Raw genomic sequence first — 23,472 nt, 5'->3', positions numbered from 1 at the left:
GGGAGGGGCCTATTTTTGGCGCTTTTACTACGCATTAAAAATTCAGTCACAGTCTTCCTTATTCTCCCTGCATGATCCAGGACGTCTCTACAGAGCTCAGGGGTCTCCAAAACTAGTTTGAGGGAGGTAATCACTCACAGCAGACCTGTGAGACTGTGCTTTGACTGTGATAAAAAACGTATTTATTTGTCAATCGTTTTTTTGGTATTAAGGGGTTAATAATCCATTTGCTGATGGGTGCTATCCTTTGCTAAATTAATGCATTTCATATGAAAAATTGATTGCTATAACTAAACCGGTTCATTGTTATATCAAAGTGACAGTTTTTTTGTGTGCTTCTTAAAGGCACAGTAACGTTTTTTATATTGCTTGTAAATTCAGTTGAAAAGTATTTTCCAAGCTTGCTAGTCTAATTGCTAGTTTGTTTAAACATGTCTGACACAGAGGAATCTCTTTGTGCAATATGTTCAAAGGCCAAGGTGGAGCCCAATAGAAATTTATGTACTAATTGCATTGATGCTACTTTAAATAAAAGCCAATCTGTACATGTTAAGCAACATTCACCAGACAACGAGGGGGAAGTTATGCCGACTAACTTGCCTCACGTGTCAGTACCTGCATCTCCCGCTCAGGAGGTGCGTGATATTGTAACGCCAAGTACATCAGGGCGGCCATTACAAATCACTTTACAAGACATGGCTAATGTTATGACTGAAGTTTTGTCTAAATTGCCAGAACTTAGGGGTAAACGAGACCACTCTGGGGTGAGAACAGAGTGCGCTGATAATGCTAGGGCCATGTCTGATACTGCGTCACAATTTGCAGAACATGAAGACGGAGAGCTTCATTCTGTGGGTGACGGATCTGATCCAAATAAACTGGATTCAGACATTTCAAATTTTAAGTTTAAGCTGGAAAACCTCTGTGTATTACTAGGGGAGGTGTTAGCGGCTCTGAATGATTGTAACACAGTTGCAATCCCAGAGAAAATGTGTAGGTTGGATAAATATTTTGCGGTACCGACGAGTACTGACGTTTTTCCTATACCTAAGAGACTTACTGAAATTGTTACTAAGGAGTGGGATAGACCCGGTGTGCCTTTCTCACCCCCTCCTATATTCAGAAAAATGTTTCCAATAGACGCCACCACATGGGACTTATGGCAAACGGTCCCTAAGGTGGAGGGAGCAGTTTCTACTTTAGCTAAGCGTACCACTATCCCGGTGGAGGATAGTTGTGCCTTTTCAGATCCAATGGATAAAAAGTTAGAGAGTTACCTTAAGAAAATGTTTGTTCAACAAGGTTTTATATTGCAACCCCTTGCATGCATTGCGCCTGTCACGGCTGCGGCGGCATTTTGGTTTGAGTCTCTGGAAGAGACCCTTGACACAGCTCCATTAGATGAGATTACACACAAGCTTAAAACCCTTAAGCTAGCTAATTCATTTATTTCTGATGCCGTAGTACACTTAACTAAACTTACGGCTAAGAATTCCGGATTCGCCATTCAGGCGCGCAGAGCGCTGTGGCTAAAATCCTGGTCAGCGGATGTGACTTCTAAATCTAAATTGCTTAACATACCTTTCAAGGGGCAGACATTATTCGGGCCCGGTTTGAAAGAAATTATCGCTGATATTACGGGAGGTAAAGGCCATGCCCTGCCTCAAGACAGAGCCAAACCAAGGGCTAGACAGTCTAATTTTCGTGCCTTTCGTAACTTCAAGGCAGGAGCAGCATCAACTTCCTCTGCCCCAAAACAGGAAGGAGCTGTTGCTCGCTACAGACAAGGCTGGAAACCTAACCAGACCTGGAACAAGGGCAAGCAGGCCAGAAAACCTGCTGCGGCCCCTAAGACAGCATGAAGTGAGGGCCCCCGATCTGGAAACGGATATAGTGGGGGGCAGACTCTCTCTCTTCGCCCAGGCTTGGGCAAGAGATGTCCAGGATCCCTGGGCGTTGGAGATCATATCTCAGGGATATCTTCTGGACTTCAAAGCTTCTCCTCCACAAGGGAGATTTCATCTTTCAAGGTTGTCAACAAACCAGATAAAGAAAGAGGCGTTTCTACGCTGTGTACAAGATCTTTTACTCATGGGAGTGATCCATCCGGTTCCGCGGTCGGAACACGCAAAAGGATTTTACTCAAATCTGTTTGTGGTTCCCAAGAAAGAAGGAACCTTCAGACCAATATTGGATTTAAAGATCCTAAACAAATTCCTAAGAGTTCCATCGTTCAAAATGGAAACTATTCGGACAATCTTACCCATGATCCAAAGGGGTCAGTACATGACCACAGTGGATTTAAAGGATGCCTACCTTCACATACCGATTCACAAGGATCATTACCGGTATCTAAGGTTTGCCTTCCTAGACAGGCATTACCAGTTTGTAGCTCTTCCCTTCGGGTTAGCTACGGCTCCAAGAATCTTTACAAAGGTTCTGGGCTCTCTTCTGGCGGTACTAAGACCGCGAGGAATATCGGTAGCTCCGTACCTAGACGACATTCTGATACAAGCGTCAAGCTTCCAAACTGCCAAGTCTCATACAGAGTTAGTACTGGCATTTCTAAGGTCGCATGGGTGGAAAGTGAACGAAGAAAAGAGTTCTCTATTACCACTCACAAGAGTTCCCTTCTTGGGGACTCTTATAGATTCTGTAGAAATGAAAATTTACCTGACAGAGGACAGGTTAACAAAACTTCTAAATGCTTGCCGTGTCCTTCATTCCATTCAACACCCGTCAGTGGCTCAATGCATGGAGGTAATCGGCTTAATGGTAGCGGCAATGGACATAGTACCTTTTGCACACCTGCATCTCAGACCACTGCAATTGTGCATGCTAAGTCAGTGGAATGGGGATTACTCAGATTTGTCCCCTATGCTGAATCTGGATCAAGAGACCAGAGATTCTCTTCTATGGTGGCTTTCTCTGCCACATCTGTCCAGGGGGATGCCCTTCAGCAGGCCAGACTGGACAATTGTAACAACAGACGCCAGCCTTTTAGGTTGGGGCGCTGTCTGGAATTCCCTGAAGGCTCAGGGATCATGGACTCAGGAGGAGAGTCTCCTTCCAATAAACATTCTGGAATTGAGAGCAGTTCTCAATGCCCTTCTGACTTGGCCTCAGTTAGCAACTCTGAGGTTCATCAGGTTTCAGTCGGACAACATCACGACTGTGGCTTACATCAATCATCAGGGAGGGACAAGGAGTTCCCTAGCGATGATGGAAGTCTCAAAGATTATTCGCTGGGCAGAGTCTCACTCTTGCCACCTGTCAGCGATTCACATCCCAGGCATGGAGAACTGGGAGGCGGATTTCCTAAGTCGCCAGACTTTTCATCCAGGGGAGTGGGAACTTCATCCGGAGGTCTTTGCCCAAATACTTCGACGTTGGGGCAAACCAGATCTGGATCTCATGGCGTCTCGCCAGAACGCCAAACTTCCATGTTACGGATCCAGGTCCAGGGACCCGGGAGCGGCGCTGATAGATGCTCTGACAGCACCTTGGGTCTTCAACATGGCTTATGTGTTTCCACCCTTCCCGATGCTTCCTCGATTGATTGCCAGGATCAAACAGGAGAAAGCATCGGTGATTCTAATAGCGCCTGCGTGGCCACGCAGGACCTGGTATGCAGATCTAGTGGACATGTCATCCTGTCCACCTTGGTCGCTGCCTCTGAGACAGGACCTTCTAATTCAGGGTCCTTTCAAACATCAAAATCTAATTTCTCTGAAGCTGACTGCATGGAGATTGAACGCTTGATTTTATCAAAGCGTGGATTTTCGGAGTCAGTAATTGATACCTTAATACAGGCTAGGAAACCTGTTACCAGGAAAATTTACCATAAGATATGGCGTAAATATTTACACTGGTGCGAATCCAAGAGTTACTCATGGAGTAAGGTTAGGATTCCTAGGATATTGTCTTTTCTACAAGAAGGTTTAGAAAAGGGTTTATCTGCAAGTTCTTTGAAGGGACAGATCTCAGCTCTGTCCATCCTTTTACACAAACGTCTGTCAGAAGTTCCAGACGTTCAGGCTTTTTGTCAGGCTTTGGCCAGGATTAAGCCTGTGTTTAAGACTGTTGCTCCACCGTGGAGCTTAAACTTAGTTCTTAACGTTTTACAGGGTGTTCCGTTTGAACCCCTTCATTCCATTGATATCAAGCTGTTATCTTGGAAAGTTCTGTTTTTAATGGCTATTTCCTCGGCTCGTAGAGTCTCTGAGTTATCGGCCTTACATTGTGATTCTCCTTATCTGATTTTTCATTCAGACAAGGTAGTTCTGCGTACTAAACCTGGGTTCTTACCTAAGGTAGTCACTAACAAGAATATCAATCAAGAGATTGTTGTTCCATCATTGTGCCCTAACCCTTCTTCAAAGAAGGAACGACTTCTGCACAATCTAGACGTAGTCCGTGCCCTGAAATTTTATTTACAGGCAACTAAAGATTTTCGCCAAACTTCTTCCCTGTTTGTCGTTTATTCTGGACAGAGGAGAGGTCAAAAAGCATCTGCTACCTCTCTCTCTTTTTGGCTTCGTAGCATAATACGTTTAGCCTATGAGACTGCTGGACAGCAGCCTCCTGAAAGAATTACAGCTCATTCTACGAGAGCTGTGGCTTCCACGTGGGCCTTTAAGAATGAGGCCTCTGTTGAACAGATTTGCAAGGCTGCAACTTGGTCTTCTCTTCATACTTTTTCCAAATTTTACAAATTTGACACTTTTGCTTCTTCTGAGGCTGTTTTTGGGAGAAAGGTTCTTCAGGCAGTGGTTCCTTCCGTGTAAAGATCCTGCCTGTCCCTCACGTCATCCGTGTACTTTAGCTTTGGTATTGGTATCCCATAAGTAATGGATGACCCGTGGACTGACTACACTTAACAGGAGAAAACATAATTTATGCTTACCTGATAAATTCCTTTCTCCTGTAGTGTAGTCAGTCCACGGCCCGCCCTGTTTTTTATGGCAGGTCTAAATTTTAAATTATACTCCAGTCACCACTGCACCCTATAGTTTCTCCTTTCTCGTTTGGTTTTCGGTCGAATGACTGGGTGTGACGTAGAGGGGAGGAGCTATATAGCAGCTCTGCTTGGGTGATCCTCTTGCACTTCCTGTTAGGGAGGAGTTAATATCCCATAAGTAATGGATGACCCGTGGACTGACTACACTACAGGAGAAAGGAATTTATCAGGTAAGCATAAATTATGTTTTCTTTTTTTTTCAACCCACACTAAAAACATACTAGAAAAAATAAAATTAACACATTCCATTACAAAATATCTGTACACAAAATAAATGTTTTAAAAATAATTTAAAGGAACAGTAAAGTCAAAATTAAACTTTCATGATTCAGATAGAGCATGTCATTTTAAACAATTTCCCCATATACTTCTATTATCTAATTTGTTTGTTTTCTTGGTATACCTAGGTAGACTCAGGATCTGCAAACCTCTACTGGGAGCTAGCTACTGATTGGTGGCTGCACATAAATACCTTGTCATTAGCTCACCAGATATGTTCAGCTAGTTCCCAGTTGTGCATTGCTACTTAAGTAAAGGACAATAAAAAAAATATGTTTCATGTCCCTTTAACACTTAAAGGGATACTAAACCCAAATTATTTATTTCATTGTTCAGATAGAGCATACAATTTTAATCAACTTTCTAATTTAGTGCTATTTTTCTTCATTCTCTTGCTATCTTTATTTGAAAAAGCAGGAATATAAGCATAAGAGCCATCCCATTTTTGTTTGAGCACCTGGGTAGTGCTTGCTGATTGGTGTCTAAATGTAGCTACCAATCAGCAAGCGCTTCCCAGGGTGCTAAACCAAAAACGGGCTGGCTTTTAGGCTCACATTCTTGCTTTTTAAAATAAAGATAGCAAGAAAACAAAACAAAATTGATAATAGGAACAATAAGAAAGTTGCTTAAAATTGCATGCTCTATCTGATTAAGGAAAGAAAAAAATTGTGTTTAGTATCCCTTTAAAAAGCCTGGGGGAATCCACGTTTTTGGCCTCATTTGATGTGGCCATGTAGGAACAGGTTAAAAGAGCTTGTGCTCTGATCCAACCAATCACTGTGCAGAATATTGCTGGTATTTTTTTGACCTAACTAAAGCCATTCTGGAGAGAGGTGAACAAACACCATATTCTGAAATATTTTACGGCAAAATAGATGATTGCTGTGTATTGCAGTGATTTTCCCTTTATGAAACATTATAACATTATATAAAAAAATAAACATTATAACATTATATAAAAAAAATAAACAAAAATGAACACTTACTTCTTCATGTGTGTTTGTCGTTCTCTTGTCATCTATTTCTATGTGAGGAAAGAAAGAGCAATTATCTTCATATTTTCTCTACTTTATTCTATGCTACAGAGTAGTTTATAAATAATGAGAGCACATAACTATCAAGCGCCTATAAATGGGCAAATTTGCTTGTTTCCGGCGCACGATAATTAATCAGCCATTATAGATCTCTGGTTAATTTTATAAATGCGCCCCAAATACCCCCAAAATATAGTGTAGTGTATTTTATTAAAAATAAAGATAGCAGCATCTTTATTTTTTAATAAAATAACTGAACTAGGCAGTATTTTTGGGGTAAAGTTGGCTGGAGTGGGATGTTGGCCTTGAAATGGCCCTGAAAAGAGTCTTTATATTGTGGTCTATGGGAACTTTGTGTTCCGAGTAAATATATAAGTGTATGCTTATATACATATATATTTATGTGTTAATATGTGTATATACATATATATTTATGTGTTAATATGTGTATATACATATATATTTATGTGTTAATATGTGTATATACATATATATTTATGTGTTAATATGTGTATATACATATATATTTATGTGTTAATATGTGTATATACATATATATTTATGTGTTAATATGTGTATATACATATATATTTATGTGCTAATATGTGTATATACATATATATTTATGTGTTAATATGTGTATATACATATATATTTATGTGTTAATATGTGTATATATATATATATATATATATATATATATTTATGTGTTAATATATGTATATACATATATTTATGTGTTAATATGTGTATATACATATATATTTATGTGTTAATATGTGTATATACATATATATTTATGTGTTAATATGTGTATATATATATATATATATATATATATATATATATATATATATATATATTTATGTGTTAATATGTGTATATACATATATATTTGTGTGTTAATATGTGTATATACATATATATTTATGTGTTAATATGTGTATATACATATATATATATATATGTGTGTGTGTGTTAATATGTGTATATACATATATATTTATGTGTTAATATGTGTATATACATATATATTTATGTGTTAATATGTGTTTCTACATATATATTTATGTGTAAATATGTGTATATAAATATATATTTATGTGTTAATATGTGTATATACATTTATATTTATGTGTTAATATGTGTATATACGTATATATTTATGTGTTAATATGTGTATATACATATATATTTATGTGTTAATATGTTTATATGCATATATATTTATGTGTAATATGTGTATATACATTTATATTTATGTGTTAATATGTGTATATACATATATATTTATGTGTTAATATGTGTATATACATATATATTTATGTGTAATATGTGTATATACATTTATATTTATGTGTTAATATGTGTATATACATATATATTTATGTGTTAATATGTGTATATACATTTATATTTATGTGTTAATATGTGTATATACATATATATTTATGTGTTAATATGTGTATATACATATATATTTATGTGTTAATATGTGTATATACATATATATTTATGTGTTAATATGTGTATGTATATATATATATATATATATATATATATTTATGTGTTAATATGTGTATATACATATATATTTATGTGTTAATATGTGTATATACATATATATTTATGTGTTAATATGTGTATATACATATATATATATATATGTTAATATGTGTATATACATATATATTTATGTGTTAATATGTGTATATACATATATATTTATGTGTTAATATGTGTTTATACATATATATTTATGTGTTAATATGTGTATGTATATATATATATATATATATATATTTATGTGTTAATATGTGTATATACATATATATTTATGTGTTAATATGTGTATATACATATATATTTATGTGTTAATATGTGTATATACATATATATATATATATGTTAATATGTGTATATACATATATATTTATGTGTTAATATGTGTATATACATATATATTTATGTGCTAATATGTGTATATACATTTATATTTATGTGTTAATATGTGTATATACATATATATTTATGTGTTAATATGTGTATATACATATATATTTATGTGTTAATATGTGTATATACATATATATTTATGTGCTAATATGTGTATATACATTTATATTTATGTGTTAATATGTGTATATACATATATATTTATGTGTTAATATGTGTATATACATATATATTTATGTGTTAATATGTGTATATACATATATATTTATGTGTAATATGTGTATATACATATATATTTATGTGTTAATATGTGTATATACATATATATTTATGTGTTAATATGTGTATATACATATATATTTATGTGTTAATATGTGTATATACATATATATTTATGTGTAATATGTGTATATACATATATATTTATGTGTTAATATGTGTATATACATTTATATTTATGTGTTAATATGTGTATATACATATATATTTATGTGTTAATATGTGTATATACATATATATTTATGTGTTAATATGTGTATATACATATATATTTATGTGTTAATATGTGTATATACATATATATTTATGTGTTAATATGTGTATATACATATATATTTATGTGTTAATATGTGTATATACATATATATTTATGTGTTAATATGTGTATATACATATATATTTATGTGTTAATATGTGTATATACATATATATTTATGTGTTAATATGTGTATATACATATATATTTATGTGTTAATATGTGTATATACATATATATTTATGTGTTAATATGTGTATATACATATATATTTAAATTTGCTGCCATCACTGCACTACTTACCCCTTTCGTTGCGCTCAGGTTTTGATGCCGTCTCTGACAGCATCAGAACGAGGCTTCCATTGGAGCCTATGGAAGCACGCTCTATTGAGCTTAATGCTTCCCAGCCATGCAAACAATTGCTGACAACTTCTAATACCAGCGCACATTAGCGTGCACTGGTATTACACAGTGGAGCGCAAATATCGCTTTTAAGAAATCGATATTTCGTGCTCCACTTGTAATCTGGCTCTGAATTGCTTAAAGGGACATTAAATCCATTTTTTATATTTCATGATTTAGAAAGAGAATGCAATGTTAAGCAACTTTTTAATTTACTTCTATTATCTATGTTTCTTACTTCTCTTGATATCCTTTACTGAAAATCATATCTAGATAGACTTAGTAGTCGCTGATTGGTAGCTGCACATAGATGCCTTGTGTGATTGGCTCACCCATGTGCATTGTTATTTCTTCAGCAAAGGATATCTAAAGAATGAAGCAAATTTTATAATAGAATTAAATTGGAATGTTGTTTAAAATTGTATTCTCTATCTGAATCATGAAAGAAAAAATTAAAGTCGGAATGTCATATAGCGGTTTCCTCTTACAGTATGATTTTAGAATATAATGAAATTATTATTTGCTCTCACTCAGAATGTACCTTGAATATTATTTAAGAAACAACTAAAGGTCAAATATGTCTAAGTGGAGATTATATTTTCTTGTATTGAATGGTGTATTTTTTTTTTTTAAAGGGATAGGTGCAAAAATAAAATGCTCTAATGTGTTACAACCTTTTATCGTTGCTATATTGCTTGCATATAACTATGTATTTAGCACCTGCAAAGGCAATAAAACACATAGATCAAGTCAACTCCAAAGCAACAATGCACTACTGGGAGCTAGCAAAACACATCTGGTGAGCCAAGAACAATAGGTGTATGTGTGTAGCTACCAATCACCATCTAACTCCCACTAGAGTATCTAGATATGCTTTCCACGAACAATTACAATAGAAGTAAATATGATAACAAAAACAAATTGTAAAATCTATTAATATTGCAATATTTGACTTTTATGTCCCTTTAAAATATTTGCTTAATAAACTATTGGCTACTTGGTTGCACTATCTAGGTCAGGATAATAGAAAATGCCTCAATTTCAAACATGAAGGGATTTCCTATGTTTGATCTGCCTTTAGTAAAAAAATCATCAGCTTATAATGCCCTGTATACATTATCAGTTTCTAATTAAACATTTGCTGTTAGTACAGTACAGTAGCAGATACTAGACCCCTTAACTGTCCCTATATAGGAGGGACAGTTCTTAATTCTGAGTTCTGTCCCAATGTTCCTCTGAGACGGATATATGTCCTGATTTACAGAACTGCCCTTAGACTGCCCAGACACACCCACAAACCAACCAAGTATGCCTATGAACCACCCAGTGACGCCCACAATCATGCCTACTTTCCATCTGCAGTCCGCCCCCCTCCTGACATTGTCACACCCACAAAATAGCTACAGCCTTATGCAGCACCCCTCTAATAGTGATGCCGCAAACTGTTCGCCGGAGAACAGTTCCCGGCGAACTTAGCTTGTTCGCGTTCGCCGCGGCGGGCGAACATATGCAATGTTCGATCCGCCCCCTATTCGTCATCATTGAGGAAACTTTGACCCTGTATCTCACAGCCTGCAGACCCATTTGAGCCAATCAGCAGCAGACACTCCCTCACAGACCGTTAGTGAGAGGAGGTTTAGTGCTGCTGCTGATATTATAGGGAAATAGATAGCTAGGCTAGTGATTTTAGTGTCCACTACAGTCCTGAAGGACTCTAATCTCTGCTGTAAGGACATCACCCCAAAAAGCCCATTTTAGGGCTAGAACTTCAGCCCAAAAAGCCCTTTTTAGGGCTAGAACTTCAGTGGGGTTTTTTTTTTATTATTTTAATTTTATTTGCATTTGCCTGGCTGTCAGCCTGTGTGTGAGGCTCACAGCATATACTGTGATTAGTGCCACCACTGATATCTGCTTAACATTAGTGTAATTTTTTTTAAAAAAACTTTTAAATCATTTTGCTAGTGTAATCTAATTTCATTTTCTATCAGGCCTGTGTGTCAGGCTCACACAGCATATACTGTGGTTAATTGCTCTGTGCCAGCCACCACTCATATCTGCTTAAAAATCATTAGTGTAAATTTTTTAAAAAAAACTTTTAGATCATTTTGCTAGTGTAATCTAATTTCATTTTTTATCAGGCCTGTGTGTCAGGCTCACACAGCATATACTGTGGTTAATTGCCCTGTGCCACCACTGATATCTGCTTAACAATCATTAGTGTAAATTTTAAAAAAACTACTTTTAAATCATTTTGCTAGTGTAATCTAATTTCATTTTCTATCAGGCCTGTGTGTCAGGCTCACACAGCATATACTGTGGTTAATTGCTCTGTGCCACCACTGATATCTGGTGTAACATTAGTGTAAAATTAAAAAAAAAAACTTTTACATCATTTTGCTAGTGTAATCTAATTTAATTTTCTATCAGGCCTGTGTGTCAGGCACACATCATATACTGTGATTAATTCTTCAGTGCCACCACTGATATCTGGTTAACATTATTTTAAATTAATCTAATTTCATTTTCTATCAGGCCTGTGTGTCAGGCTCATACAGCATATACTGTGGTTAATTGCTCTGTGCCACCACTGATATCTGGTGTAACATTAGTGTAAAATTAAAAAAAAAAAACTTTTACATCATTTTGCTAGTGTAATCTAATTTCATTTTCTATCAGGCCTGTGTGTCTGGCCCACATCATATACTGTGATTAATTCTTCAGTGCCACCACTGATATCTGGTTAACATTATTTTAAATAAAAAAAAAAAAACTTTTACATCATTTTGCTAGTGTAATCTAATTTAATTTTCCATCAGGCCTGTGTGTCAGGCTCACATCATATACTGTGATTAATAGCTCTATTTTCCCCCACTTATATCTGGTGTAACATTAGTGTAAATTTAAAAAAAAAAACTTTTACATCAGTCCTCTTCTAGTGTTATTTAATTTCAGTTGCCAGGCCAGCCTGGCTGCCACTAGTGCCAGCCTGTGTGTCAGGCTGCCAGCATATACTGTGCCTACTTCCATCCTCAGTGCCACCACTCCTATCTGGTGTAACATTAGATTAAATTTTGTAAAAAAAAAACTTTTACATCAGTCTTCTAGTGTTATTTAATTTTAGTTGCCAGGCCAGCCTGCCACTAGTGCCAGCCTGTGTGTCAGGCTGCCAGCACATACTGTGCCTACTTCTATCCTGAGTGCCACCACTCCTATCTGTTGTAACATTAGTGTAACTTTTTTAAAAAAAAACTTTTACATCAGTCTGCTAGTGTTATTTAATTGCAGTTGCCTGTCTGCCAGCGTGTGTGCCAGGCCCACTTTCCAACTAGTGCCACGAATCATGTTTGTTATAACAGTAGTGTAAATATTTTAAATAAAAACTTTTTTGACTGTGAATCATCAGTCTGCTAGTGCAATTGAATCGCAGTTGCCTGCCTGCCTGCCAGCGTGTGTGCCAGGCCCACTTGCCAACTAGTGCCACCAATCATATTTGTTATAACAGTATTGTAAATATTTAAAATAAAAACTTTTTTGACTGTGAAAAATCAGTCATCTAGTGTAATCTAATTGCAGTTGCCTTCCTCCCACCGTGTGTCAGGCCCACTTGCCAACTAGTGCCACCAATCATATTTGTTATAACAGTAGTAAATATTTAAAAAAATATATTTTTTGACTGTGAAACATCAGTCCGCTAGTGTAATCTAATTGAAGTTGCCTGCCTGCCCGCGTGTGCCAGGCCCACTTGCCAAGTATTGCCACCAATCATATTTGTTATAACAGTTTTGAAAATATTTAAAATAAAAACTTTTTTGACTGTGAATCATCAGTCTGCTAGTGCAATTGAATTGCAGTTGCCTGCCTGCCAGCGTGTGTGCCAGGCCCACTTGCCAACTAGTGCCACCAATCATATTTGTTATAACAGTATTGTAAATATTTAAAATAAAAAAAATTTAGACTGTGAATCATCAGTCTGCTAGTGCAATTGAATTGCAGTTTCCTGCCTGCCAGCGTGTGTGCAAAGCCCACTAGCCAACTAGTGCCACCAATCAAATTTGTTATAACAGTATTGTAAATATTTAAAATAAAAACTTTTTTGACTGTGAATCATCAGTCTGCTAGTGCAATTGAATTGCAGTTGCCTGCCTGCCAGCGTGTGTGCCAGGACCACTTGCCAACTAGTGCCACCAATCATATTTGTTATTACAGTAGTGTAAATATTTAAAATAAAAACTTTTTTGACTGTGAATCATCAGTCTGCTAGTGCAATTGAATTGCAGTTGCCTACCTGCCAGCGTGTGTGCCAGGCCCACTAGCCAACTAGTGCCACCAATCATATTTGTTATAACAGTATTGTAAATATTTAAAATAAAAACTTTTTTGACTGTGAATCATCAGTCTGCTAGTGCAATTGAATTGCAGTTGCCTGCCTGCCAGCGTGTGTGCCAGGCCCACTTGCCAACTAGTGCCACCAATCATATTTGTTATAACAGTATTGTAAATATTTAAAATAAAAACTTTTTTGACTGTGAAACATCAGTCAGCTAGTGTAATCTAATTGCAGTTGCCTTCCTCCCAGCGTGTGTGCCAGGCCCACTTGCCAACTAGTGCCACCAATCATATTTGTTATAAAAGTAGTGTAAATATTTTTTTAAAAAATATTTTTTGACTGTGAAACATCAGTCTGCTAGTGTAATCTAATTGAATTTGCCTGCCTGCCAGCGAGTGTGCCAGGCCCACTTGCCAACTAGTGCCACCAATCATATTTGTTATAACAGTATTTTAAATATTTAATAAAAAAACTTTTTTGACTGTGAAACATCAGTCTACTATAGTAATCTAAATGAAGTTGCCTGCTTGCCTGCCAGCCTGAGTGCCAGGCTTGCCAAGTTAGTGGCACCACTCATATTTGTTGTCACAGTACTTTTAATATTTAAAAAATAAACATTTTTGACTGCTTTTTTGTGTCAGGCTCACAGCGTATACTGTGCCCACTTGCCCAGTGCCACCACTCATAATTTGTTTAATAGTATTGTAAGTGTACATTTAAAAAAAATGACAGGCAGAGGCAGGCCACCCCGCAGGTGCCGTCATGGTCATGGTGCTGTGATTCCCTTAGACCCTACAACTATGCACAGTGTTCAGAGGCCAGGTGCCAGGGACGCAAAATGTTCTGAGGAGGACCTAGTTGAATGGCTAACACACCTAATCTTCTACAGCTTCCACTCCTAGTCCTAACCTTGACGCACCATCCACCTCCAGCTGTGCTTTGGGCACCTCTCAAGTGACCAGTGCCACTCGCCCGCCTGTCGCCACAACCAACACTAGCACCACAGCCGCTTCACTTGATCTGTCAGAGGAGTTATTGACACATCAGTTGGAAGAAATGAGTGATGCGCAACCATCATTGACAGAGGATGTAGATAACAGTGATATGTCTCAGTCAGGCAGCATTACAGACATGGACGTACGGTGTGATGATGATGATGATGATGATGTTGTACCCGCTGCTGCTTCCTTTGTTGATGTGTCAGATACAAGTGAAGCGATTGATGATGATGTGTCCGTGGATGTCACATGGGTGCCCACTAGAAGAGAAGGAGAAGAGGGGGAAAGTTCAGATGGGGAGACAGAGAGGAGGAGGAGGAGACGAGTTGGAAGCAGGGGGAGGTTGTCGCAAGGAGCTAGTGGCACAGTCAGACAGCATGCATCGGCACCCGGGGTCAGCCAGACAGCACACCAATCAACGCATGCTGTTGACACCACCAGAATGCTGTCATCGCAGCGCTCAGCAGTGTGGCATTTTTTTTGTGTGTCTGCCTCTGACAACAGCGATGCCATTTGCAACCTGTGCCAAAAGAAACTGAGTCATGGGAAGTCCAACACCCACCTAGGTACAACTGCTTTGCGAAGGCACATGGTCTCACATCACAAACGCCGATGAGAAGAACACATGAGTAGAAGCAGCACACAAACTCAAAGCCCTCCTCCTCCTGGTCCAGCATCTTCAGCCACGTCAACCACTGCTGTCCTCCTTGCCCCCTCTCAAACATCCTCCACTCAGTCTCTCTTACGTAGCAGTTCCTGGTCATCTGCCCACAGTCAGGTGTCTGTCAAGGACATGTTTGAGCGTAAGAAGCCAATTTCCCAAAGTCACCCCCTTGCCCGGCGTCTGACAGCTGGCTTGTCTGAACTCTTAGCCCGCCAGCTTTTACCATACAAGCTGGTGGAGTCTGAGGCTTTCAAAAAATTTGTATCTATTGGGACACCGCAGTGGAAGGTACCTGGGCAAAATTTCTTTTCACAAAAGGCAATCCCAAACCTGTACTCGATTGTGCGAAAGGAAGTAATGGCATGTCTGGCACACAGCATTGGGGCAAGGGTCCACATGACCACTGATAGCTGGTCTGCAAAGCATGGTCAGGGCAGGTATATCACCTACACTGCGCATTGGGTAAACCTGCTGACGGCTGCCAAGCATGGAATGCGTGGCTCTGCAGAGGAGTTGGTGACACCGCCATGACTTGCAGGCAGGCCTGCTGCTACCTCCTCTACTCCTCCAACTCCATCATCTTCCATAACCTCTTCCTCAGCTGAGTCCTCTTCTGCTGCTGCATCTTGCTTCACATCAACGGCACCCCCCCAGCTCCCCAGGTACTATTCAACATCCCGGATACGGCAGTGTCACGCCTTCTTGGGGTTGACTTGCCTGAAAGCCGAGAGTCACACCGCACCAGCACTCCTGTCCGCCCTTAGCGCACAGGTGGATCAGTGGCTGACTCCGCACCAACTGGAGATTGGCAAGGTTGTTTCTGACAATGGAAGTAATTTGGTGGCGGCATTGAAATTGGGCAAGTTGACACATGTGCCGTGCATGGCACATGTGTGTAATCTGATTGTACAACGCTTTGTGCATAAGTACCCAGGCTTACAGGATGTCCTGAAGCAGGCCAGGAAGGTGTGTGGCCATTTCAGGCGTTCCTACACGGCCATGGCGCACTTGTCCAATATCCAGCGTTGAAACAACCTGCCAGTGACAGCCCGACACGGTGGAATTCACCACTCCTAATGTTCGACTGCCTGCTCCAACAAGAAAAAGCTGTTAACGAGTATTTGTATGACCGGGGTGCTAGGACAGCCTCTGGGGAGCTGGGGATTTTTTTTGCAAAAATTACTGGACGCTCATGCGCAATGCCTGTAGGCTCATGCGTCCTTTTGAGGAGGTGACAAACCTTGTCAGTCACACCGAAAGCACCATCAGCGACATAATACTATTTGTTTTCTTCCTGGAGTGTGCCCTGCAAAGAGTGCTGGATCAGGCCATAGATGAGCATGAAGAGGAAGAGGAAGAGTTGTGGTGTCCATCACCACCAGAAACAGCCTTATCAGCATCGCTTGCTGGACCTGCGGCAACGCAGGAAAAGGATTGTGAGGAAGAGGAGTCAGAGGAAGAATGTGGCTTTGAGGAGGAGGAGGAAGACCAAGCACAACAGGCATCCCAGGGTGCTCGTTGTTGTCACCTATAGTACCCGTGGTGTTGTACGTGGCTGGGGGGAAGAAGATACCTTCAGTGACATCAGTGAGGATGAGGAAAGGGACATGATTAGCTCGGCATTCAACCTTGTGCAAATGGGGTCTTTCATGCTGTTGTGCCTGTTGAGGGACCCTTGTATAAAAAAGCTGAAGGAGAACAACCTGTACTGGGTGTCCATGCTACTAGACCCCCGTATAAGCATAAAGTGACTGAAATGTTACCAAATTCCCGCAAGTCGGAAAGGATGGAGCAGTTCCAAAATAAATTAAAAACTATGCTTTACACAGCGTATAAGGGTGATGTCACAGCACAACGGGAATCTAACAGGGGAAGAGATGAAAGTAATCCTCCTCCTCCCACGACCACGGCGGCAAGGACAGGATGCTTTCCAGACGTGTTGTTGATGGAGGACATGCAGACCTTGTTAACTCCTATGCATCGCCACAGCCTTTTGGGATCCAGCCTCAGAGAAAGACTCAACCGACAGGTAGCAGACTACATAGCATTAACTGCGGATCTCGACACTCTGAGGAGCAATGGACCCCTTGACTACTGGGTGTGCAGGCTTGACCTGTGGCCTGAGCTATCCCAATTTGCAATCAAAATTCTGGCCTGCCCCGCTTCAAGTGTCCTGTCAGAAAGGACCTTCAGTGCAGCAGGAGGTTTTGTCACTGAGAAGAGAAGTCGCCTAGGTCAAAAAAGTCTTGATTATCTCACCTTTATTAAAATGAATGAGGGATGGATCCCGAAGGGACTGACATTGGGCGATACATTTGAGTAAAAAAGGCCTGATGATGAAATGAGCTGCCTTGGGCTACAAATGGTACACACGCTGCCGTATTTTTTCTTAACATGCCGGATGACTTGCGTGACTTATCCGCCAACAACTAGTGTTAAAGCCGCAAGGTTTTAGCGCACTTTCTAACTGTTTTACAAACATAAATTTTTCTGGCGGCTGCTACAGCAGCGGCTGCAACAATACCTAATTTTTCAGGCATTTGGACATACCTAATTTTTCTGGCCTCTGGTGCTGCACTGTGGCTACAAAACCCAAACCAAAAAAAAAGGCACATAACAGTGATGAAACTGTTAAGAATAGTACTCATTAACACACCACTCCTATCTGGTGGCACAGTAGATTGCACGCGCAGTGCCCCAAATTTGAAGTAGGAGGACCGACCAAGCATCTTTTTCCATCTCCCGGTTCCGAAAAATTATCTCTGGGTTCCTAAAAACTATGCCATACCTGTACTCGATTGTGCAAAAGGAAGTGATGGCATATGGGGTCTTTCATGTTGTCGTGCCTTTTTGGGGTCGTGGACCCTCGTATAAAAAGGATGAAGGAGAACGACCTGTACTGGGTGTCCAAGCATCTTTTTCCATCTCCCGGATCCTAAAAATTATGTCCGGGTTCCTAAAATCGATGCCATACCTGTACTCTATTGTGCAAAAGGATGGCATATGTGGTGTTTCATGCTGTTGTTTCTGTTGAGGGTCCGGGAGTCGGGACCCTCGTATAAAAAGGCTGAATTGATGCCATACCTGTACTCTATTGTGCAAAAGGAAGTAACCTTACCATGGGTCGCAGACCGCATGTCTTGTTGTTATATTTTGTCAGGGTAATCGGGCAGGCCATATAGACCTCACACGATAGGGGGAGTAACACGTATTAAAGTGCTAAGAATAGTAATACTTAACACAACCTAGTTACCATGGCTCCCAGACCGCATGTCTTATTGTTATATTTTGTCAGGGTACTCAGGCAGGCCATATGGAACTCCACTGGATAGGTGGAGTAACACGTATTAAAGTGCTAAGAATAGTACTACTTAACACAACCTAGTTACCATGGCTCCCAGACAGCATGTCTTATTGTTATATTTTGTCAGGGTAATCAGGCAGGCCATATAGACCTCACCCGATAGGGGGAGTAAAATGGATTAAACTGCTAAGAATAGTACTACTTAACACAACCTTAACATGGGTCCCAGAACACATGTCTTATTGTTATATTTTGTCAGGGTAATCATGTAGGCGATATAGACCTCCCCAGATAGGGGGAGTAATATGTATTAAAGTGCTAAGAATAGTACTACTTAAACACAACATAGTTACCATGGGTACCAGAACGCATGTCTTGTTGTTATATTTTGTCAGGGTAATCATGCAGGCCATATAGACCTCCCGGATAGGGGGAGTTACAGGGATTAAAGTGCTAAGAATAGTACTACTAAACACAACCTAATTATGATGGGTCCCAGACCGCATGTTTTATTATAATACTTTGTCAAGGTAATCATGCAGGCCATATAGACCTCCCCCAATATGGGGAGTAACAGGTATTAAACTGCTAAGAACAGTACTACTTAACACAACTTAGTTACCATGGGTCCCAGACCGCATGTCTTGTTGTGATACTTTGTCAGGGTAATCAGGCAGGCCATATAGACCTCCCCCGATATGGGGAGTAACAGGTATTAAACTGCTAAGAACAGTACTACTTAACACAACCTAGTTACCATGGGTCACAGACTGCATGTCTTGTTGTGATACTTTGTCAGGGTAATCAGGCAGGTCATATAGACCTCACCCAATAGGGGGAGTAAAAGGGATTAAAGTGCTAAGAATACTACTACTTAACACAACCTAGTTACCATGGCTCCCAGACCGCATGTCTTATTGTTATATTTTGTCAGTGTAATCAGGCAGGCCATATAGACCTCACCCGATAGGGGGGGAGTTACAGGGATTAAACTGCTAAGAATAGTACTACTTAACACAGCCTAGTTACCATGGCTCCCAGACAGCATGTTTTATTATTATACTTTGTCAGGGTAGTCATGCAGGCCATATAGACCTCCCCCGATATTGGGACTAACAGGTATTAAAGTGCTAAGAACAGTACTACTTAACACAACCTAGTTACCATGGGTCCCAGACAGCATGTCTTGTTGTTATGCTTTGTCAGGGTAATCAGGCAGGCCATATAGACCTCCCCCGATAGGGGGAGTAAAAGGGATTAAAGTGCTAAGAATAGTACTACTAAACACAACCGAATTATGATGGGTCCCAGACCGCATGTTTTATTATTATACTTTGTCAGGGAAATCATGCAGGCCATATAGACCTCCCCCGATATGGGGAGTTACAGGTATTAAACTGCTAAGAACAGTACTACTTAACACAACCTAGTTACCATGGGTCCCAGACCACATGTTTTGTTGTTATACTTAGTCAGGGTAATCATGCAGGCCATATAGACTTCCCCTGATAGGGGGAGTAAAAGGGATTAAAGTGCTAAGAATAGTACTACTAAACACAACCTAATTACCATGGGTCCCAGACCGCATGTCTTGCTGTTATACTTTCTCAGGGTAATCATGCAGGCCATATAGACCTACACAGATAGGGGGAGTAACATGGATTAAAGTGCTAAGAATAGTACTAATATAAACACAACCTAGTTACCATGGGTCCCAGACCGCATGTCTTGTTGTTATAATTTGTCAGGGTAATCATGCAGGCCATATAGACCTCCCCCGATAGGGGGAGTTACAGGGATTAAAGTGCTAAGAATAGTACTACTTAACACAACCTAGTTACCATGGGTCCCAGACCGCATGTTTTATTATTATACTTTGTCAGGGTAATTATATATCTATCAAATCGATCTATTTATCTTCTATCGATTCTATCTAACTATCAATCTATGTATATCTATCTATCAAATCTATCTATCTCGTGGCCGGACTGATTTGAGACAGCCACTTGTGTTTTGGCCAAATTTGAAGTAGGAGGACAGACCAATCATCTTCTTCCATCTCCCTGTTCCAAAAATGCAAACCATATAGACCTCCCCCAATAGGGGGAGTAACAGGTAGTAAACTGCTAAGAATAATACTACTTAACACACCACGTGTCCCAGACCGCATGTCTTATTGTTATACTCTGTCAGGGAAATCATATATCTATCAAATCTATCTATTTATGTATCAAATCTATCTATCAATCGTATCTATCAAATATAAATTGCATCTATTGATCTATGTAATTCGTATCTATCAAATGTATATTGCATCTCTTGATCTATGTAATTCGTATCTATCAAATGTATATTGCATCGATTGATCTATGTAATTCGTATCTATCATCAAATGTATATTGCATCTATTGATCTATGTAATTTGTATCTATCATATGTATATTACATCTATTGATCTATGTAATGTATGTATCTAACTATCAAATCTATCCAACTCGTGGTTGTGCAAATGGACTGTTTGCAGTTGTTTGCGGTGCGTTACACAGGAGTTTGGTTTGTCACTGTGAAGCGGGCGTAACCCTTACACTACCTGATCGATACAACATCATTCCTGATGTTTTAAAGCATGTAATTCAAAAAAAATTTAGGAATGTTAGGTGATTAAGGCCCTTTATGGCTTAAAACCAGACTCTGCATCAACTATGTAATTTTCCATGGGAGTTTTACCATGGATTCCCCTCCGGCATGCCACAGTCCAGGTGTTAGTCCCCTTGAAACAACTTTTCCATCACTATTGTGGCCAGAAAGAGTCCTTGTGAGTTTTAAAGTTCGCCTGCCTATTGAAGTCAATGGTGGTTCGCCGGTTCACGAACAGTCGCGGAAGTTCGAGTCTGCCGTTCGCTAACCGAAATTTTAAGGTTAGCGACATCACTATTTAGAGGTTAATAGTGTAGAAGCTTACTTTTGGTGGGGTGTGTGCCGGTTTAGGGGTTAATAGTGTAGAGGGGTAATTTGCGATGTGGGGATGTGGTGGTTTAGGGGTTAATAGTTTAGTTTAGTGCAACTCCGCACAAACTCTTTATGCAACCTTTCAGTTTAACCATGGACTATCAATTTTCAAGGTAATTTAAGCAATTTTCAGCGATATTGATATTTCATCCCAAGCTAGCATTAGCATGCCACTTGTAATTGTGGACTATGTCTAACCATTTATGTCTAATTTATATGTGGAAAAAAAGCACAAAAATAAAATGCCCTAATATATCATAGAATTGTTTGCACATTTCTCTCCATTTAAGTTCTGTAAAATTAGTTATGATTTTTACCCAATAAGTAGCACTCAAACCTCGACAAATTTTGCTACAATAGTTCAAATAAGTCTCATTTTGTGTATCATATCAACTCATAGCAGATGTCTAAAATGGACCATAATTTTCTCAGATATTCTTAAACAGTTTAATATGCAGATGAAGATTGTGTATCTTTCCTTCATAAATTACTAATAAAGTAGGGATGGGTGAATGTGTTTATATTCAAATTCAAATGTTAGAACGAATGTTATTGTAGAAATTCGATTTACATAATTGTTCATAATTAGATCGAATGTCAACATTCAAAATGTTAAATGTAACATTCGATTTAACAAATACTATTCAGAAGTTCAATAGTTAATGTGGTAGGGAATTTAGTAAATTGATACATAATAGATACAACTATATCAAGTTGAATTGTTCTATTTTTAATATTGCATAATTCAAATATTACATTTAAAGAAAGCATTAGAAATACTATTATAAATATATAAATTCTAATTTTTCGAATTCGAATATTGCATAATTTGAATACATGAAACGAATGTTAGAATGTTTTTAGATCCATCTGTACAACAAATTGACTTGAGTGGTAAAATACTAGCTAGGTTTCATTCTACTGCTGATACAAAATAAATTCACACATGTATATGTTTAGTATCAGTGTAAAAGGATGCGTAAAAGTGTTGTTAATTTGCAATAAATGTAATTTTCAGAGCACTTTTTAAGATTTATTTGGGGGATGATTTAATGTTAGAAGTTTGTAATGTTATTTTTTTAGTGCAGTGCCATACAAAAGGCCATTTTAAGAACTATATTTGTAGTTTAGTGTTAGAATAGTGGGGGATTTTTTTTAGTGTGGACTTTTTTTAGTGGGGTTTTAGAAAGGCAAAACTTTTTTTTATTTTTGGTAATTTGTTTGTTATTTTTTGTAATGTTAGGTTTGTTTTTTTAAAGTAATGGTAGTTTTTTTTTGTAAAGGTAAGGTTAGTTTTTTCTAATTACATTTTTTAGGTAAGTTTTTTTTTTTAAAGATAAATTTTTTGTAAAGCTAAGGTTAGACTATTTTAGGGTAACTTAGGGGGTTTTAGGTAAGTTTAGATGTTAGTGGGTTACTTTTCAATGGGGAAGGGGTGATTTAGGGGTAAATAGTGTAGAGAGGTTGTTTGCGATGTGGGGGTGGCAGTTTAGGGGTTAATAGTATAGAAGCTTACTTTGTCATGTGGGGGTATGGTGTTTAAGTGTTAATAGTGTAGAAGCTTATTTTGTGATGTGGGGGGTAGCGGTTTAGGGTTTAATAGTGTAGTGGGGCCTTTCTGTGGGCTATGTGGCGGTTTAGGGGTTATTAGAGTAGGGATCTTATGGCGAATCGGGAAAGCGTGCAAATCGGGGTTTTAGGTTTTTACACCAATATTTTCTATCTCCGTTAGAATCAATGGGAGAATACGTTAACATGATCACAATATTCTAACTTCTGCTCTTTGAGTGAGTTGGGTTAGCAATCAAGAGAAAAATATTTTCTTTCAACTAATACCAGCACAAAAAGCAGAAGTCGAGCTGTGTTATCTAGCCCTATGTTGGGCTCTTTTGTTTCTTTTTGAGTACACAGGTGAATTTACAGAGAAGAAGCTAATAATTCTAC

The 23,472-nt window shown here is 38.5% G+C and overlaps 1 protein-coding gene across 3 annotated transcripts in view; it reads right to left on the bottom strand.

Moving 5' to 3' along the window:
* The window catches only part of PPP1R1C (protein phosphatase 1 regulatory inhibitor subunit 1C), a 107,853-nt gene that overhangs the window by 29,407 nt on the left and 54,974 nt on the right, over positions 1-23,472 (bottom strand). For 2 of the 3 annotated variants that reach the window (XM_053698528.1, XM_053698526.1), the window contains exon 3: positions 6,286-6,323. The exons of the other annotated variant lie outside the window; for it this stretch is intronic. In XM_053698528.1, the coding sequence (XP_053554503.1) occupies positions 6,286-6,323 (38 nt within the window). The remainder of the gene's footprint in view (positions 1-6,285; positions 6,324-23,472) is intronic. 3 annotated transcript variants of the gene reach the window in all.

This window comes from Bombina bombina, chromosome 1 (genome assembly GCF_027579735.1).
Source record: "Bombina bombina isolate aBomBom1 chromosome 1, aBomBom1.pri, whole genome shotgun sequence".
In the NCBI taxonomy this organism is placed as follows: Eukaryota; Metazoa; Chordata; class Amphibia; order Anura; family Bombinatoridae; genus Bombina; species Bombina bombina.
This window is presented reverse-complemented; position numbering and strand designations above follow the sequence as displayed.